This window comes from Anser anser, assembly GCF_964211835.1.
Source record: "Anser anser genome assembly, chromosome: 3".
NCBI lineage: Eukaryota > Metazoa > Chordata > Aves > Anseriformes > Anatidae > Anser > Anser anser.
The window spans coordinates 20,029,115-20,045,274 of NC_139722.1; the positions used below are offsets into that span (position 1 = coordinate 20,029,115).

Genomic DNA, 16,160 nt, shown 5'->3' on the forward strand with positions numbered 1-16,160 from the left:
TTATATATTTATAATATAATATATTGAAAATATATTAGTCAATGTATTAGTCAAAATGATCAAAAAGGTAACTACCCCCAAATATACACTAAAGTCACTTTGTCATGCAACTTTTTTTCCAGTTTATACATAGATATATTTAATGGTACAGATTATCATACTTATTTTTTTTTCCTACAGGGCCTTCCACTAGAAAGCACAGTGTCCCACATAGTAACTAGAAAGAAAGTCAACAGAATTTATGGGTCTTGTTATAGGCTCCTGTTGCAGGAGGTTACTGACTAACTGAACTCAATGAGCAGCTTATTAAGCTTAGCACTTAAATAAAACTGTGGGTCTTTGTCTGAGTTACATTACCAACAAAATGGGAAGTTGTAAAAAAGTCAAGTTAACTGAACTTTTTGCATGAATAAGTATTAAGAAGAAAAAAAAATGGGGGGAGAATTGTATATGTTCCTTATTTTAGGAAGGTTTGTACAACATCTAAATAAGTTCAGATTTTTTCACTGAATGTGGAGTTAGAAAAGAAATCTTGTTCATATGCTTGCTTGGATGAACACAGTTCTACCCGTGCAGTAAAAATTATATGCACTTTTGTAATAAAGACTGCCAGAATGCATACAAGCGAGTGACTACCAACTGCATTTAAGATTGCCTTCTGTCTGTAAATAGTCTGAGCTTGCTAATAGGAGTGGCGGCCACTTCTTGTTTCGTGCAGGCGTTTGGATTCAAACGCTCTTCACTGCGACTGTGAAATCCTGTGGCTGGCAGAGCTGCTGAAGACGTACGCTGAGTCGGGAAATGCCCAGGCAGCCGCTACCTGCGAGTATCCGCGAAGGATCCAGGGACGATCAGTGGCCACAATAACACCAGAGGAACTTAACTGTGGTGGGTTTGCCGCTACGTGCTGACTTCTTTAACGTGTTAAACACACCCAGACTGTATTAGAATTTGTTCTTCTGTTCTCTTTGGTAACACTGACTACTTCTGGTTAATATTGTGTATTTCCAGAACTCTCTCTGTGTTCCTTCCCAGTTTTTTGTCTTCTTTCTACAGAATTGGTCATTTTTACCCCTGAGCCTATATTGAAACAAATATAGACATGTTTGGAGTTTGTCATTATGAAACTAAATGTGATTATCCAGAAGAAGTTTATTTTTCCTTTTTATATTTCAGATTTGATTGTCATCTAGGGTCTTTGGTATTATGGTAAAGTTGTTGGTGTCCCTTATTCCCTTTTACATAAGGGAGAAGAAGGAATGAAAACAAATATAATTGCTTCTAATTTCAGAGAATTTATTGTTAAAACTCTTGCTGACTTTGTCAGGTTAGGTCACTGGATTTCTTTTACAATCATCTGTACTTATTGGGAGTGCCCTACACGGGCACTGAAATCCTCTGTCATTGTGGGATTAGTGGACACCCCAGGGCTCGCACCTCTCCTGTTCCGAATCCAAAAAGCAGGTTTTCCACCATGCAATGGGTATTTGCCTCAGAAGATATAAAATAACTAATTGACCTTTTATTTATATGTTGGGTATAATTCTGATCAGGGGAATTATAACCATAAGTGTCTACAAGGTTCTTGGAAAAGATAGTAAAAGGGGATTTGGTGCAAGAATAATTCACATGGCATCCTCCCAGCTCTCTGCACATCTAAGGAGCCTGAATATGGAAACTGCAGGAAGCAAGCTGGACAAATTATTCTGTAGGAGGTAGGTTAGGTGGTGATACTAATCTAGAGGAAGTTATTTTAAATGGCACTTGTGCTTGCTGCTTTAAAGTTTGTTCCTCATAAGCAAATTGAGCCTTTGTTCAAATAAATAAAACAGCTACTTTAGAACCTGATACAAATTTGCACAGTCTATTTCCAGTCTGCTAAAAGTTCCTAGGAAACAATGGAGGTCAGAAAGGCAGCAGTCACTTTTACATAAAGAAAAGTGTGTTTAATCCTGATTAAGCTTATAAATATTTTAACTTAAAACATTTGTGAAAAATATTTTTCTACAAGGTATATAGAAAAAATATTTATTTACCACTCTTTAGTAGTGTTGAAACAAGTAAGGATTCCTTATATATTTTATTTTTGATACAGAGAGGCCAAGAATTACATCAGAGCCTCAGGATGTGGACGTTACCTCAGGGAATACAGTGTACTTCACTTGCAGAGCTGAAGGCAATCCTAAACCAGAAATTATCTGGCTTCGAAACAAGTAAGTTTAAAAGAGGAATAGAGAAGCTTAATGTAAGTATGTTTATCTGTGTGTGTGTACATTTCTGGGTGCGTGGCCATATGCATTACATGCTAACATATGGAATAGTAACAGCAGAAACATATTATAATAAAAAGAAGTATATGGAGTAATAATGGCCCAGATCTGTTTTATTAGTAATTCTAAACTCTTAAGAACTGATGATTTTAGAAAGTCCTAATTTATGACTACATATATATAATACTATTGGTAAGTTTTTCAACTGTAGTTATACATACAAAGTTGCTCACAACTGTAAAACTGTAAATCACTTACATGTAAGTACCAGAGAATCCAACAAGGACATGTCGCACATGTGGTTTGTGGGCTTAGCTAGTGTTTGCATATGCTGCGTAGGTCTGTTTATATTACATTTTGAGGCAGAGCAATAGCTGCTTTTTTAAAGGGCTCCAGCTGGACAAGAGTTAGATTTCAGAGGCTTCCTTGAACCCCAGCTCCAAAGCAGTAAGCTTTCCTCTGAGTTGCAGCTTCATCCTAGAAAAGGGGATATCAATTGCCCCAAGGCAGGCAAGTGCCTATATCACAGGATTATTCAGGGTAATTCAGGTTAGAGGGGACCTCAGCAGATTTCTAGTGCAGCCTTCTGCTCAAGGCAAGGACAGCTACAGGAACACCCCAGGTTGCTCAAGGCTTTATCATTTGGGCCTTAAAAACCACCAAGGCTGGAGATGGCACAAGTTCATTGGGCAACCTGCTCGAATGTTTCCCCTTGTTGTTTAGGAGGGTAGGGTCTATTAGGGATGTGTGTCCGTTGGGAGCCAATGAGCCAACCTGGCTGCTTGAGCACGCAGATCCCAGCTTGCTCCAGCACAGCCACGCACATCGTAGCTGAACCGGCCACACAGCAGCACGTCATCTCCCCAAAACTGACCTGAATTTACAGTGGGCACATGATTTGTGAGTTTACCACCAGCTTAATCAGACTTTGGCTGAGTAATTCTCTTACACAAATGGAGAACTTGATCTGGAAAACAAATTCTTTCACATTATATATTAATAAGGGAACCATTTTAGTTTGTTAGTTACTGATAGAATGGAACAACATAGAGTCCTGTTTCTGTAGCTTTAAGCTGATTTCAGTAAGATCCCTGCGTGAGGCAAGGGTACAGCATTTATGCAGTATGCAAAAAACAGAGCCTTAAACTTGGATGGTGTAATTATTTCATTAAAATTTTCTTTGGCTCATGTACTTTTTATAATAAACAAAGAAAACTTATTCAGAATACACATATGAAAGAGTTTTAAAAGGAAATTTGAGTTTGGGGTGTGGGATTATTGATTCTGGCTTGTTTCCTGGCTGCAAGAATGAGAGAAAACTCTTTGCAAGGTAGTTGAATATGGCAAGATTTCAGTCAAAAGACATTAACCTGTTGAGCAATTGTTGAATGCTGAGTAGATCAGCAATCACACAGAATCATAGAATCATTAAGGTTGGAAAAGACCTCCAAGATCATCTGGTCCAACCATACCCCTACCACCAATATTACCCACTAAACCACATCCCTAATCACCAGGTCCAACCTTTCTTTAAACACCCCCAGGGGCGGTGACTCCACCACTTCCCTGGGCAACCTGTTCCAATACCTGACTGCTCTTTCTGAGAAGAAATATCTCCTAATTTCCAACCTGAACCTCCCCTGGCACAACTGGAGGCCATTCCCTCTAGTCCTGTCACTAGTTACCTGTGAGAAGAGGCCGACCCCCAGCTCCCCACAACTCCCTTTCAGGTAGTTGTAGAGAGCAATGAGGTCTCCCCTGAGCCTCCTCTTCCCCAGACTAAACAACCCCAGTTCTCTCAGCTGCTCCTCACAGGACCTGTGTCCCAGGCCCTTCACCAGCTTTGTAGCCCTTCTCTGGACACGCTCCAGGGCCTCGATGTCTTTCATGTACTAAGGGCCCAAAGCTGAACACAGTACTTGAGGTGCAGCCTCACCAGAGCCGAGTACAGGGGAACGATCGCCTCCCTGGTCCTGCTGGCTACACTATTCCTGGTACAAGCCAGAATGCCGTTGGCCTTCTCGGCTACCTGGGCACACTGCTGGCTCATGTTCAGGCGAGCATCAACCAACACCCCCAGATCCTTTTCCTCTACACAGCTTTCCATCCACTCTCCCCCAAGCCTGTAGCGTTGCATGGGGTTGTTGTGGCCAAATTGCAGGACCTGGCACTTAGCCACGTTGGACCTCATCCCATTGGCCTCTGCCCATCAAAAAACTCTTCCCTGACCGGGAATCGAACCCGGGCCGCGGCGGTGAGAGCGCCGAATCCTAGCCACTAGACCACCAGGGAGGGATGGGGTATGTAAATAATTGGTCTGCATTTTGTACACAAGGGGTGAGTTCCTCATCCCACTTCTGTGCTTTCTTCATCATGCGCAGGATGAAGTGAGAAACATTTCCTTCAATAAAATGCCCTAAATATACTTACATCGTATCACAGAAATGTTGTACCCATGACATAGCATGATGAGCTAATTTTAATTTACATTTCATGCCAAAGCAAATTACAGTCAGGTTCATAAGTGCTCCTTGAACAATCCAGAGCGAGCTTGGCACCAGGAATTAAAGCAACTAACTCCTCTTCTAGTAGAATGTATTTTGAGTATTGAACTTACTTAGTATACTTCCAGTGGAAACATTTGAAATCAATTTGCCGGATAGAACAGCTTGTATTCTTAAAAGAGAATGAGACCAGGTATTTTGTCTTTTTTTTTTTTCCCCATAAGCTTTTACTCATAAAAATATTTTGGCTTTACATTTTGAAGGTGTAGTACTTGCATAAGCAAAATTGATTCATCTTTTGTTTGTCCTCTTCTTCTCTTTAGGAGAAAACTAAAAGTTCTATTTTACTTAACATGGTAAAACTTACTTTTTTCCAAGGTATTTTGGGTAATATATTTAGGTTTTTATTATTTGACAGTTTTCTGTGCTCGTGATTTAAAGGTTTAACTCCAGCAGATTCTTTTCTTCACAGTAATGAGCTCAGTATGAAAGAAGATTCCCGTCTAAACTTGCTAGATGATGGCACCTTAATGATTCAGAATACTCAAGAAACAGACCAGGGCATTTACCAGTGCATGGCAAAAAATGTGGCTGGAGAAGTGAAAACTCAGGAAGTTACTCTTAGATACTTTGGATCACCAGGTAAAAAAAACGAAGTCTGGATTTTGCGTTTCTAAAGAGAATTGTTTTCTTAATAAGATTGCTAAAAATAAGATGTATTGCTTCTTGTATCTTCTTGACATTGACAAATTTTGCTTGTATACTCACCACCAGGTAAACTTAAAATGTCATTTCAATTTATACATGCTGTTGGGAAAAAATACTTATCGATTTCTTTCTTTTTGAGCACCCCATAGCACCTTCTAGCCAGATTGTTTTCTGGGTCTCAGTGTCTATGTCTCTAAACATCAGTAAATGAGGATATGATTAATAATTGCTTTAAAGGGGGGTAAGGAAAAAAAGATTAGGATTAAAGCAAGCAGAGTTTGCACCAAGATTAGAGGTACGTTGCAACAGAGCTATTATTAAAATAGAAAACCAAAACAACTTGGTTCCCCAAACTATTGCAATGTTCAGCCAAATTAGTGCTCTCAGCTAAAAGTCATATTTAGGCATTGTTCTTTTCTCACAGCCCGGCCAAGTTTTGTGATTCACCCACAAAATACAGAGGTATTAGTTGGAGAGAGTGTTACCTTGGAGTGCAGTGCAACTGGGCACCCTCAGCCGCGAATTACATGGACCAAAGGTGACAGAACCCCTTTACCAAGTGACCCTCGCATCACGATAACTCCCTCAGGAGGACTTTACATACAAAATGTGAAGCAGGAGGACAGCGGCGAGTATACCTGTTTTGCAACTAACAGCATAGATAATATCCATGCAACTGCATACATCATAGTCCAAGGTGAGTATTACTTGCAGTGACATGCTGTAAAACATATTATAAAGAGTATATTACTTCAAGTTGTATGATTGTCTTTCTTTTCTTTTTTTTTTGAATTGCCAGAGCCAAACTAAAACCATAAGGATTTTTTCTTTTAATTACATTATACATCCATAGTAACGTTGCTGTATATTTCACCCAGAGTAAGATATTATATACTAATTCTCTGATTATTTACTGAAGTTAACATTTGTGTTTTGAAATGCTTATAGTTTTGTTTGCTGGTATGAATAAAACATGCAATGTCCAGTTTGTGTGGGACTAATTTTTTTCTGTAACAAGTAGCAGTCCTAGAGTTTAGTATTTATGCCAGGAGTACTAGAATGGAGTTTCGAGTATAGATCCGTGGCACCTTTCTCTTGTAGACAGCCAAGTGAATGTGGGCACATTTTCTTCTGAGATTCATGGAAACAGTCACTACCAGCTGAGGCTTTTCTGCAAAGTGAAAGCCAGAGTACTCCTAATGTATTGTGATCACAATAATTTCGGTATTGCATGTCAGTAGTAAGAATATAAAGTGTTTCAAGGACAATACATCAAAAAACCTTCTCCTATGCATATATGTGGAGAATATTTCTTCTGCAAACATTTTAATGCTGGAACTTTTATTTGCAAAATGTTATGAGCAATTTAAATTTATTTCTGTTCTAAGATGTTAAGATCTCTGACAAACAGTTCAGGTTGCAAATGCTTTGTCAATGAGTTCAGTTTTTAAAGCTACACAAAATAACTTGTCCATGTGTTTTGTTCATTTATCATTCACCAGTGGATTATTGTGTTTTGAGAGCTGAACAATTTCCTTCTCACACTGATAATGTCACAATGCAGAAACTGTCCTGCACTCCATTCACTGTTTTCCTTCTGAATAAAGACAAACAAAACAGCTAAGGAGGGTTTTGACTGTGTTACATTTTCTTCATGTTTTAGCTGAGGAATTTTTGAAAGATAGAAAAAGAAGAAAGAATTTTTAATCTAGGGAACATTCCATGTTAGATTGTTTAGGTCTTACTGTGTATCTTATACAACAATAGATACCAGAGACCTTCACTGACACCAGGGCATAATGTGATGGGGATGTTCCTATTGCATAAGAGACTGCCCCAAATCTCAGCTCTAGATTAAATATAATGTAAAAACACTGGCATCCCGTTTCCCACCTATATGAGCTTTTCACATCATGCAGGAAATTTTATGCAATTTCATACAGTCATATATTTTTCAGTTCTTTTTTTTTTTTTTTTTTTACCAGTTTATTTTCTCTTCTGTAGCTCTACCTCAGTTTACTGTCACTCCTCAAGACAAAACGGTGGTTGAGGGACAAACTGTTGACTTCCCTTGTGAAGCACAAGGCTATCCCCAGCCTGTTATTGCCTGGACAAAAGGAGGTAAATTTGTTCTGGACGTACTTTTAATCTGCTAGAATAGATTTTGGAATGACACTTGAATTGAAAGGAAATGCATGTATTTGTTCAGACGCTTCAGTCCTGAAGGAAATGGGGTTCATCTTTTTCTGCTTTAGCTAGAAAAGGCAAAATATCCAGCAGAAGCTAGTTGCCCAAGTGTTCTTCAGTATTCAGTAAAAAGGAGTCACTAAAATGTATGCCTCCATAAAAAATTCCTTCTAATAAAGATTTAAGAAATGCAAGACAAATCACATGTGGTAATATCTATTACTGACAATTTACTACAGAAATCGAGGTGACCATCACTGATGAGATCTAAAATAAGTTGGGATGTGCCCTCTTCAGAAACCAGAACAGTCCATCCTGGCATCAGTACAAATTCTGTGTACTGTGTTTCTGTCACTTAACGGGGATCGACAGGAACACTGGGATTCACTCTGCTGACTGCTGTATCAGGTTGGGGTTGTAAAGGCATTGAGCCCAATGCAGTGGGAAGAAATACTCTAGCGGATGTTGTATGTAAGTAGGTATGCCAGTTGAATCAAGTGAAGTAGCTCTAGCAGGAAAAGCAACTCCTAAGGAATTCTAAATTTTGGTACATAAAGCAAGTTTTTAACAAACTCTTGATCATTTTCATGCTGATAATGTCCCTGTTTCTCCCTCTGCCAAGGTTGCTCCAATCAAATGAAATGTCCAGAAAGGAAGAACAGGGTACAGACACTGTTGTGCCTTTCATTTCATTTGTATTGTATTGTATTATATTCCATTTTTTCAGAGCTGTATGTATTTTTCTATTAGTTGTCTAGATGGTCTAGGCAGATGAGATGAATTGTGAGTGTCTTTCATACTTAACAATAATAATTAACAGTAATACCTGTTGCCATTCTTCTGGCGCCTTCTTGTTAGGGTGCTTTGTCATGCTCCTTAAATACTTCTGTCTACCACAAAAGGAGAAGGGGAAGAGATCAGGATTATGACTGTGTGCGTACATATATTTGCGTGTTCATATTCTGTGAATTAAAGGTTTCACCAGTTCTTTCTAAGAAACTTTTAAGTGTTTCCAATGTTTTATCAAATTTGAATACTTCCAGATTTCCCTTTTTCTGAAACAAAGAGACTTTGTTCTGCACTGCTGTAAAGAGCAAAATGCTATTGCTCTGTGTTTCAGGAGGCCAGTTGTCTGTTGACAGAAGACATTTAGTTCTATCTTCTGGTACCCTAAGGATTTCCAGGGTAGCCCTGCATGACCAGGGACAGTATGAATGCCAAGCTGTCAACATTATTGGATCTCAACGGATTGTTGTATACCTGACTGTGCAGCCTAGAGGTATGTTCTCCATATTTGATTTATTCTTCTCTTTTTCTAAAATGTAAGAATCAGAATTAATCATTTTTGATGGCACAGTATGGCATATATGTGAATGTGAAGTAGGTTAAATTTATCTTAGTTTAGAAGTAAAAAAGCTTTCGAAGCAGAGCTTAAATAAACCCAGTGCTTGGGTTTTTCTTTAGAACTTTTGCTGAATATTACAGTGATTCTAGGTTGCTGGATTTGCACTATAAGGTGTCTTATTAGCTCTTATAAATTGAGCATGAGGATCAGTGTGCCCAGATAGACTTAGTTCAAAGTCACCTGAAGAACACATAACCTTGCAATTAAGCGTGGACTTTTTTGATAAGAGCTTGTAAGAACAGAACTATATCTTTTGTTATTTAGAAAACTTGTTGTTCAGGGTGTTGCTCATATTTCACATTTCTGATCATTATTTCTCAGCACTTTTTTTTTTTAAGTTTGTGGGTGTTTTTTAATAAATAACATATGGATACTTATTAGGATTTGAACAGAGTATCATTTCTTTCGAACAATCTGTATTCTGTGAAACAGGTTTATCTGATCTACTCTTGTTTTTAAAAAATGGAGGTTTGCTTTGTGGATGACTGTATTCCTATGCTTGTGAAAGTATTTTTTCTTGTGAAAATATTGTCTTTTTTTCTGTGTGCATGTTAGACTAATTTCTTATAAGGCTCTATTCTGCTAACTAAATAGTGTTATTAACATAATGATTTAATGTCCAGAAACAAAACAGTTTATTTTACAACACCCGAATGACTTTCACAATGAAATGCCATTGCTTATACCTAAAATAAGCTAACACAGAAAAAAAAAACGAACTACCATTTTTTAATGTTTTTTTTCAAGTAAATTCTAAGTAAGCTACTTCCATGATTAATTAGAATCATATTAATATTTATAATTTAGTTAAGTACTTTGGTGTTTAATTAAATTGAAGGAGATTAAACATTTAATTAAAAGACTTTCTTGGTAGTGACCATATCTAAAACAGTATTTCAGTAAAAGTGTATTGTAGTCTTCCTAAACTTAGACATCTGTCCAAAAAAAAAAAATAATTCTATTGATCTTTCTTAGTTAAAAATAATAATGGCAGATTAATTTGTCAAAGTCCAGATTTTGTTCACCTACATAAAATTGCTGACTAAAATTCAACAAAACAAAATGATTTTAAAAAGTTTTATGGGTTTCCAGTTGTGTTAAACTTCACTGAACTTAAGTTTAATAAAATTAGTTTTGTGCAACTCAGATTGCAAAATCCAGTCATCAAAAGACAGTAGATACAAGATTGAAGGCTACATATATGTTCCTGAAATTGGAGCTCTCCATACATTCATTGCAATGGTATTTTTAATTGTGCAACAAGAGAAAATGTTTTCCTCTGGGTTTATAACAAAGGGACTTTTCATCTCAGGAATGTCTAGTCAGTGGTCACTGTGGCTAAGTCTGTATTAATGAATACAGATTAAAGGTTCAGGTCTGTTTGTCCTTAACAAGACATACCTCACATCCTCAGAGTTAGACACTCTTACATCCCAGCACGGACACCTTATTTGAAATTGTCTCTACTCCTTAATAACCATGCTTCATTTGTAAGAGACAGTACAAACTATTTAACACCAAGGCCAGATCTGGTTGGTAGTAGGCTGTGTGGCCAAATGCTTCTTGGTAGAACCATAGCCCCATTTCTCCTCCCTGCAAAGTGCTGATATGTTACAGCAGAAATACAGTTCTAAAGCATCTTCATAATCTTGTACGTGTTTCTCATAATAACATCTGAGTGCTGGATGTTGATCTAGATTTGAAGGAAATTAGGATTAAAAATGCATTAATTTTCTTCACCGTGGAATTAGGTTGTTGTGTACCCTGTGCCCTTAAAAAGCAAAGGTCAGTTGATGTTTAAGGCCCAGGGCTCATTGGTTTCAGATACACAGCAGTTTTGTGAAGGTTTAACACCCCAGCAGATCAGGTTGGGGCAGTTAGAGTTGAGTGAGTTCTGGGAAGTTTTGCTTTTAATCATCTGAGAAATCTCTGTTGTTGCTATTTAAAACTTGAAAGTTTAAAATTTTGGCAGAAATTGATGGGAAATTTCCTATCATTCTGGTGATTTTGTTCAAAGTTACCTATTTACGGATTTTTTTTTTCAGAGCTATTAGCTTACAGAACTTAGCGTTTTTGGCAACTACTAGCCTGTTTTGTTAGAAGTTAAGAGCACTTAAAAATGAGCCTGAAGCAGATACTAGAAATAAGCAACACTGTCTTTAAGGCATTGCTATAATCAGGTAAAACTTGCAAACAGAATAGGATTATAGATTAAGAAGTGTTGGGTAACTGAAAGAAATATACAATGATGACCTGTTTTTAGACCATCTTTTGTACAAGTTGTACTTCATACCTTATCAATGTGTCATTTGTTTTTTTAGTGACTCCTGTGTTTGCCAGTGTTCCGAGTGACATGACAGTAGAGGTTGGCACAAATGTGCAGATCCCATGCAGTGCTCAAGGAGAGCCAGAGCCAGTAATTACATGGAATAAGGTAATAGATATTTCTTTGGTTGTTTCATAAAGGCGGTGGCCTCTCCATCTCTTCATAACAAACTGCTTAAAGTGCAAACTAACACAATGATCACTTTGATTCTGAAAACATTACCTTCAGTCTGATCAGCAAGTCAACTGCAATACAGAATATGTATGTACATAGCAAACCTGAATTATGTGTGTGTGTGTGTGTACGTACACAGACATATATATGGTTATGCAAATTTTTGGAAACATTATACAGACCAGAATCAGTAATATAGATATTAATAGTCCTATATATTTCAGTGACAGTTCTTTGTTAATATCCAATAAATATTCCCACTTTCAATGACATTATAGCAATAAAAGCATATAGCACCAAAACAATGAGAACTACTATATTGCTGAGTCCTTTTATGCTGTTAGGGCTTCAACTAGGACGTGTTTTGGTAACTCTTTGGTAACCCGTCTTTCTGTGTCAACTTTTCTAAGTGTTTCCTCTAACAACTGTACTGCAAATGACAGAAGAGTATTAAACATAAAAAAAGTAATTGATAAAAGCAAGAAAAATCAGGCTTTCACTCTGGTTTTGATTTCTGTCAGTGCAACAATTGTTATATTAAACATTTATAAAGGTAGAATTACTGGTGAATTCAAGGGTTTCTACTATTAATCTTCAGTCTTCCTGATTATTTTCAGTTAGTGAGCATTAAAATAAATGTACCTTAATGTATCTTAAATGCATAGTATATGAAGAATTGACACATACGCACTCTGGAGATCTTTTTAATTGACAAATTTTGAGTAAGATAATGCGTACATATTCTCAAGAGGTGCTATCTTATTTTGGGGGCTTAAATTCTATGTGGTGAAGGCCTAAACTATTAAAATACTTTCATTTATAATAATGAGTGCTTTTAAAAGTAAATAAATACACTGTATGATTTAGATCTACATGCAAGTCCTCCTGTCACACATGACAACTGCGTGTTGAATTTTGTATAAGTTTATCTACTTCACTATTGTTTTTTGTTTACTAAGTCACTCTTTGAGGAAAAAGAATGAAAATTCAGGTCTGGAAACTAGGATTGGATATATCAGAATAAAAAAAAAGCACTCTTCTTTGCTGCAGGATGGAGTACAGGTAACTGAGAGTGGAAAATTTCACGTTAGTCCAGAGGGATTTCTTACTATTCGTGATGTTGGAACTGCTGATGAAGGTCGATATGAATGTGTTGCCCGGAATACCATAGGATACTCCTCTGTTAGCATGGTGCTTAGTGTTAACGGTAAGGTGTATGAGTCAGTTGGAAGTATGAACTAGATTACTTTTAGAATTTGGCTTATTTGTAAGATGCAAAAAGTTCATAAAATGCTGAATTCTTTCTTTTATCCATTTTTTTACCTTTCCCTTAAACCTCTCATTTTTATTTATTTTATTTATTTTTAATTCAGGCAATTATCCGCACAGATGTGAGTAAGATGGGAATATGTCAGCCAAAATGTCTCTAGGACTTAAGCTTCAAAACAACGTTTTGGGCTCCTGTTAGTCATGCTATTTTCCTCTTGATTTTTAATTTGGACCAGTTCAAATTTTCTTGTTGAATACGCAGTCTAATTGACCAAATTAGACTTGACCAAAACTCCAATGACATCTTTCAAGGGACATTTACAGCTATTGGTTGAAAACTGGGCTGTAACCACTATGACAGAGTTCAGGAAAGTTGTAATACTCTTAAGAATTTAAAGGAGAAAATAGAGAGGAAAAAAACTACAACAACAAAACCAGAAAACATGAATTTATAATAATTATTTGAAAGTAACAATGACAAATAAAAATTATTATATGTAATTGTTTGTAATAAAGCAGTCAAAAAGGCTAAGGAAACAACTTTGTTACATAGACTGATCCCAATATTTTCCTGACTCATCGTACAAACAGATTTTCCAGTCTTATTTTGATTGAAAACCTTAAGGAAATCGTGTGATTTTTTTTTCTTTCAGTAGAAAATGAAATAACATGATATTTCTGTATCATTGAAAATGACTATTGAGCATGATTTCTTTAACATATTGGATATTGTTTCCCAGTGTTGTCTAATGTTCTGTATTTTGCTTATTATATTCATGAATAAATATCAGTGACTTTTTTTAATGTACTGATTATCATGAGATATCAATCACCTGGTATCTTGAGTTCTGAGAGAAAAATTGCAGGGCTGGGAATCATTCACTGATGAGTTTTCATCTCCATTTATAGTCTGCGAATGTATGAATGTAGGAAAGTCCATAAAATTTCAGGTCATCTTGGCCACTCTGGAGATGCAAAGAAAGAAAAGGATGGGTGGTTTGATTTATCTGCAATCAATCTGAAACTGTAAATGATGTTTCTTCTAAAAATTAGTGGCATATCAGATACTGCTTCTCTGGTTTTGCCATTAAAAATGAAGCTGTCAGAGAATCAAGGAGACAAATGGGCAGATTATCAGTACTGGGTACTTGCTATCTGGATAGTATTAATAATGCCAGGAGCGCATAAAAACTTGCATGTCAATATTTCTTTTATACAAAGTTAATGTTTTATAGATATTTCTAATACATAAATATATTTTCTTACCATTGAGATGGAAAAAATCAAATGCATATAAGCTGCGGGGCAGTTTTTGCTGGCCACATTTAATTATATTTTAAAGACGTTTTTCTTTTGTCATTTTCTTCTGACCTTATCTGCTGCTGTTTTGTAAAAGCCTCTAGGTTAGGTTTAGGGCAGGGCATGTGTAGATTATGTTTTTGTTGCTTAAAAACTGTTAGGTTGCTTTTAACAGACAAAGTGACATTTTTCTTTTCCCCTGAAAAAAGCATGGCCTGAAAGGCTCGCATGTAGCTTTAACTTTTAATATTTATTAGTCTAAAAAGTGAGCTACTGGCAGCAAATAGTTCATACAAAAATAAGGTTCTGTATAGTTAACATCTGACCAAGGTTTATGATTCAGCCCACATGCACCATTAATCAGAAAGATAACCCTGCAGGAGACATATCTAAGGTGAACGCTGAGATTACACCTAGTGTAAGCAGCCACAAGGAAGGTAAACAGCCACTGGATTTTTATATGTATAATGTTGAAGTGCTAAGATGGTTCATGGCATGCAAGCACTCTCTGAAACAACTCAAACAAGGGCAGCAAAGCCATAAATATTTCTCCTTAAAATAGGTGGTTTATCTCATTATGCGTCTATGTGGCTGTTATGCAAATGAAGCTCTCAAGCAAGGAGGGCGGTTGGTAATTAGCACGAATCGGTTGGTAATTAGCACGAATCGACAATTATTGCCATTAGGTCAGCCCATTTTGGATGCTGAGAGTATGTCAACAGCCCAAGGCAGCTGGCCTCAGGGCAGAGCAAGGGGCTCCAACTCCACCTATACAGTGCCAGAGACCATTTTATTTGACAATATAGGTGGTAGAATTTGATTGCCCAGATCTAGTCTCTGAAACTCATATGGATATAACCTAAGCTGCCAGTAATGAAGGATTAATGAAATCTTGCCTAGAAAGGAGAGAGAGAAAAAAAAAAAAAAAAGAAAAAAGAAAAAAAAAGAAAAAGGTCATGAAAAGCTTGTAAACAACAATTTTTTTGTCAGCTGATTTTGTACATCTGCTGATTTTATTCCAGCGTATTTGCTTTGGATGTTTTCCCTACTTTACCCTTCTTCCTGTGTGGGTTTTCCAATCTAAACACACTCTGGAAATTGTTAGCTGTTGCCCCTGGATCTGGTAGTTCTTAGGTTAGGCTGAAAGGAAGGTTATTAGTCTTAGATACGCTATACAAACATCCAGCTGCAATAGAGCAGCACATAAAAAGGCAGATGGATAGGCCCATGTTTCAATGTTCCTGTACTATGAGTAGAAGAGCTGTAAATAGAATCATAGAAGCATGTGATTTTTAATGTAGTGTTATAATGTTAGATAATTTTAAAATGGAAAACAAAGTAGTGATCAAAATAAATGAAATTTTTATGTGTTGCTTATCAGAGTAAAATCATGACAGGAGCAGTGGTAATTATTGTAGCTGTTTGGGAACATGTGCACATCTGTATTCTCTCTTCCCTTCCTTTTTTTCCAATTTAATTTTCTGTGTTTTATATGTTTTCATGAAATCTCTTCAAATTTTTGTGATTTATATATTCTAAAAGGAAAAAATAAGTCTATAAGTATTTTCCTCTCATAACACATACCTTTTAACCCCTTAAATTCTTGCATTAATGCTTTAAGAACAGAAGTTTATTTTATACATCTGAAATGATGTCGTGCCTAGACCCTGTCTTGCAGATGTATCTTTTTGTGTGTGGTCATTTTTGCAATAACGCATGAATTCCTCTTCCTGTAGTCCCTAACGTCAGCCGAAATGGAGATCCTTTTGTACAAACATCAATTGTGGAAGCAATTGCAACTGTTGACAGAGCTATAAATTCAACACGTACACATCTTTTTGACAGGTATCCCCTTCTTTTTTAACTGAGAAGTCAAAATTAATATATATAGTAGAAATAATGAAACATTTAGTAAGCAAGAAGCCATTTTATTATTTAAATGGCAATGTTAACACATCTGGTTAGTTCTGGGAATAGTAGTCATTTAGCATGGAAAGGTTCCTATTACTTATAGGAAA

The 16,160-nt window shown here is 36.6% G+C and overlaps 1 protein-coding gene across 2 annotated transcripts in view; it reads left to right on the forward strand.

Annotated features, from left to right (window-relative positions):
* Window positions 1-16,160, forward strand: part of PXDN (peroxidasin) — an 80,707-nt gene that overhangs the window by 41,088 nt on the left and 23,459 nt on the right. For both annotated transcript variants that reach the window (XM_083829896.1, XM_083829897.1), the window contains 9 exons: window positions 719-888; window positions 2,096-2,213; window positions 5,247-5,416; window positions 5,907-6,179; window positions 7,487-7,603; window positions 8,790-8,948; window positions 11,396-11,508; window positions 12,625-12,781; window positions 15,879-15,987. In XM_083829896.1, the coding sequence (XP_083686022.1) occupies window positions 719-888; window positions 2,096-2,213; window positions 5,247-5,416; window positions 5,907-6,179; window positions 7,487-7,603; window positions 8,790-8,948; window positions 11,396-11,508; window positions 12,625-12,781; window positions 15,879-15,987 (1,386 nt within the window). The remainder of the gene's footprint in view (window positions 1-718; window positions 889-2,095; window positions 2,214-5,246; window positions 5,417-5,906; window positions 6,180-7,486; window positions 7,604-8,789; window positions 8,949-11,395; window positions 11,509-12,624; window positions 12,782-15,878; window positions 15,988-16,160) is intronic.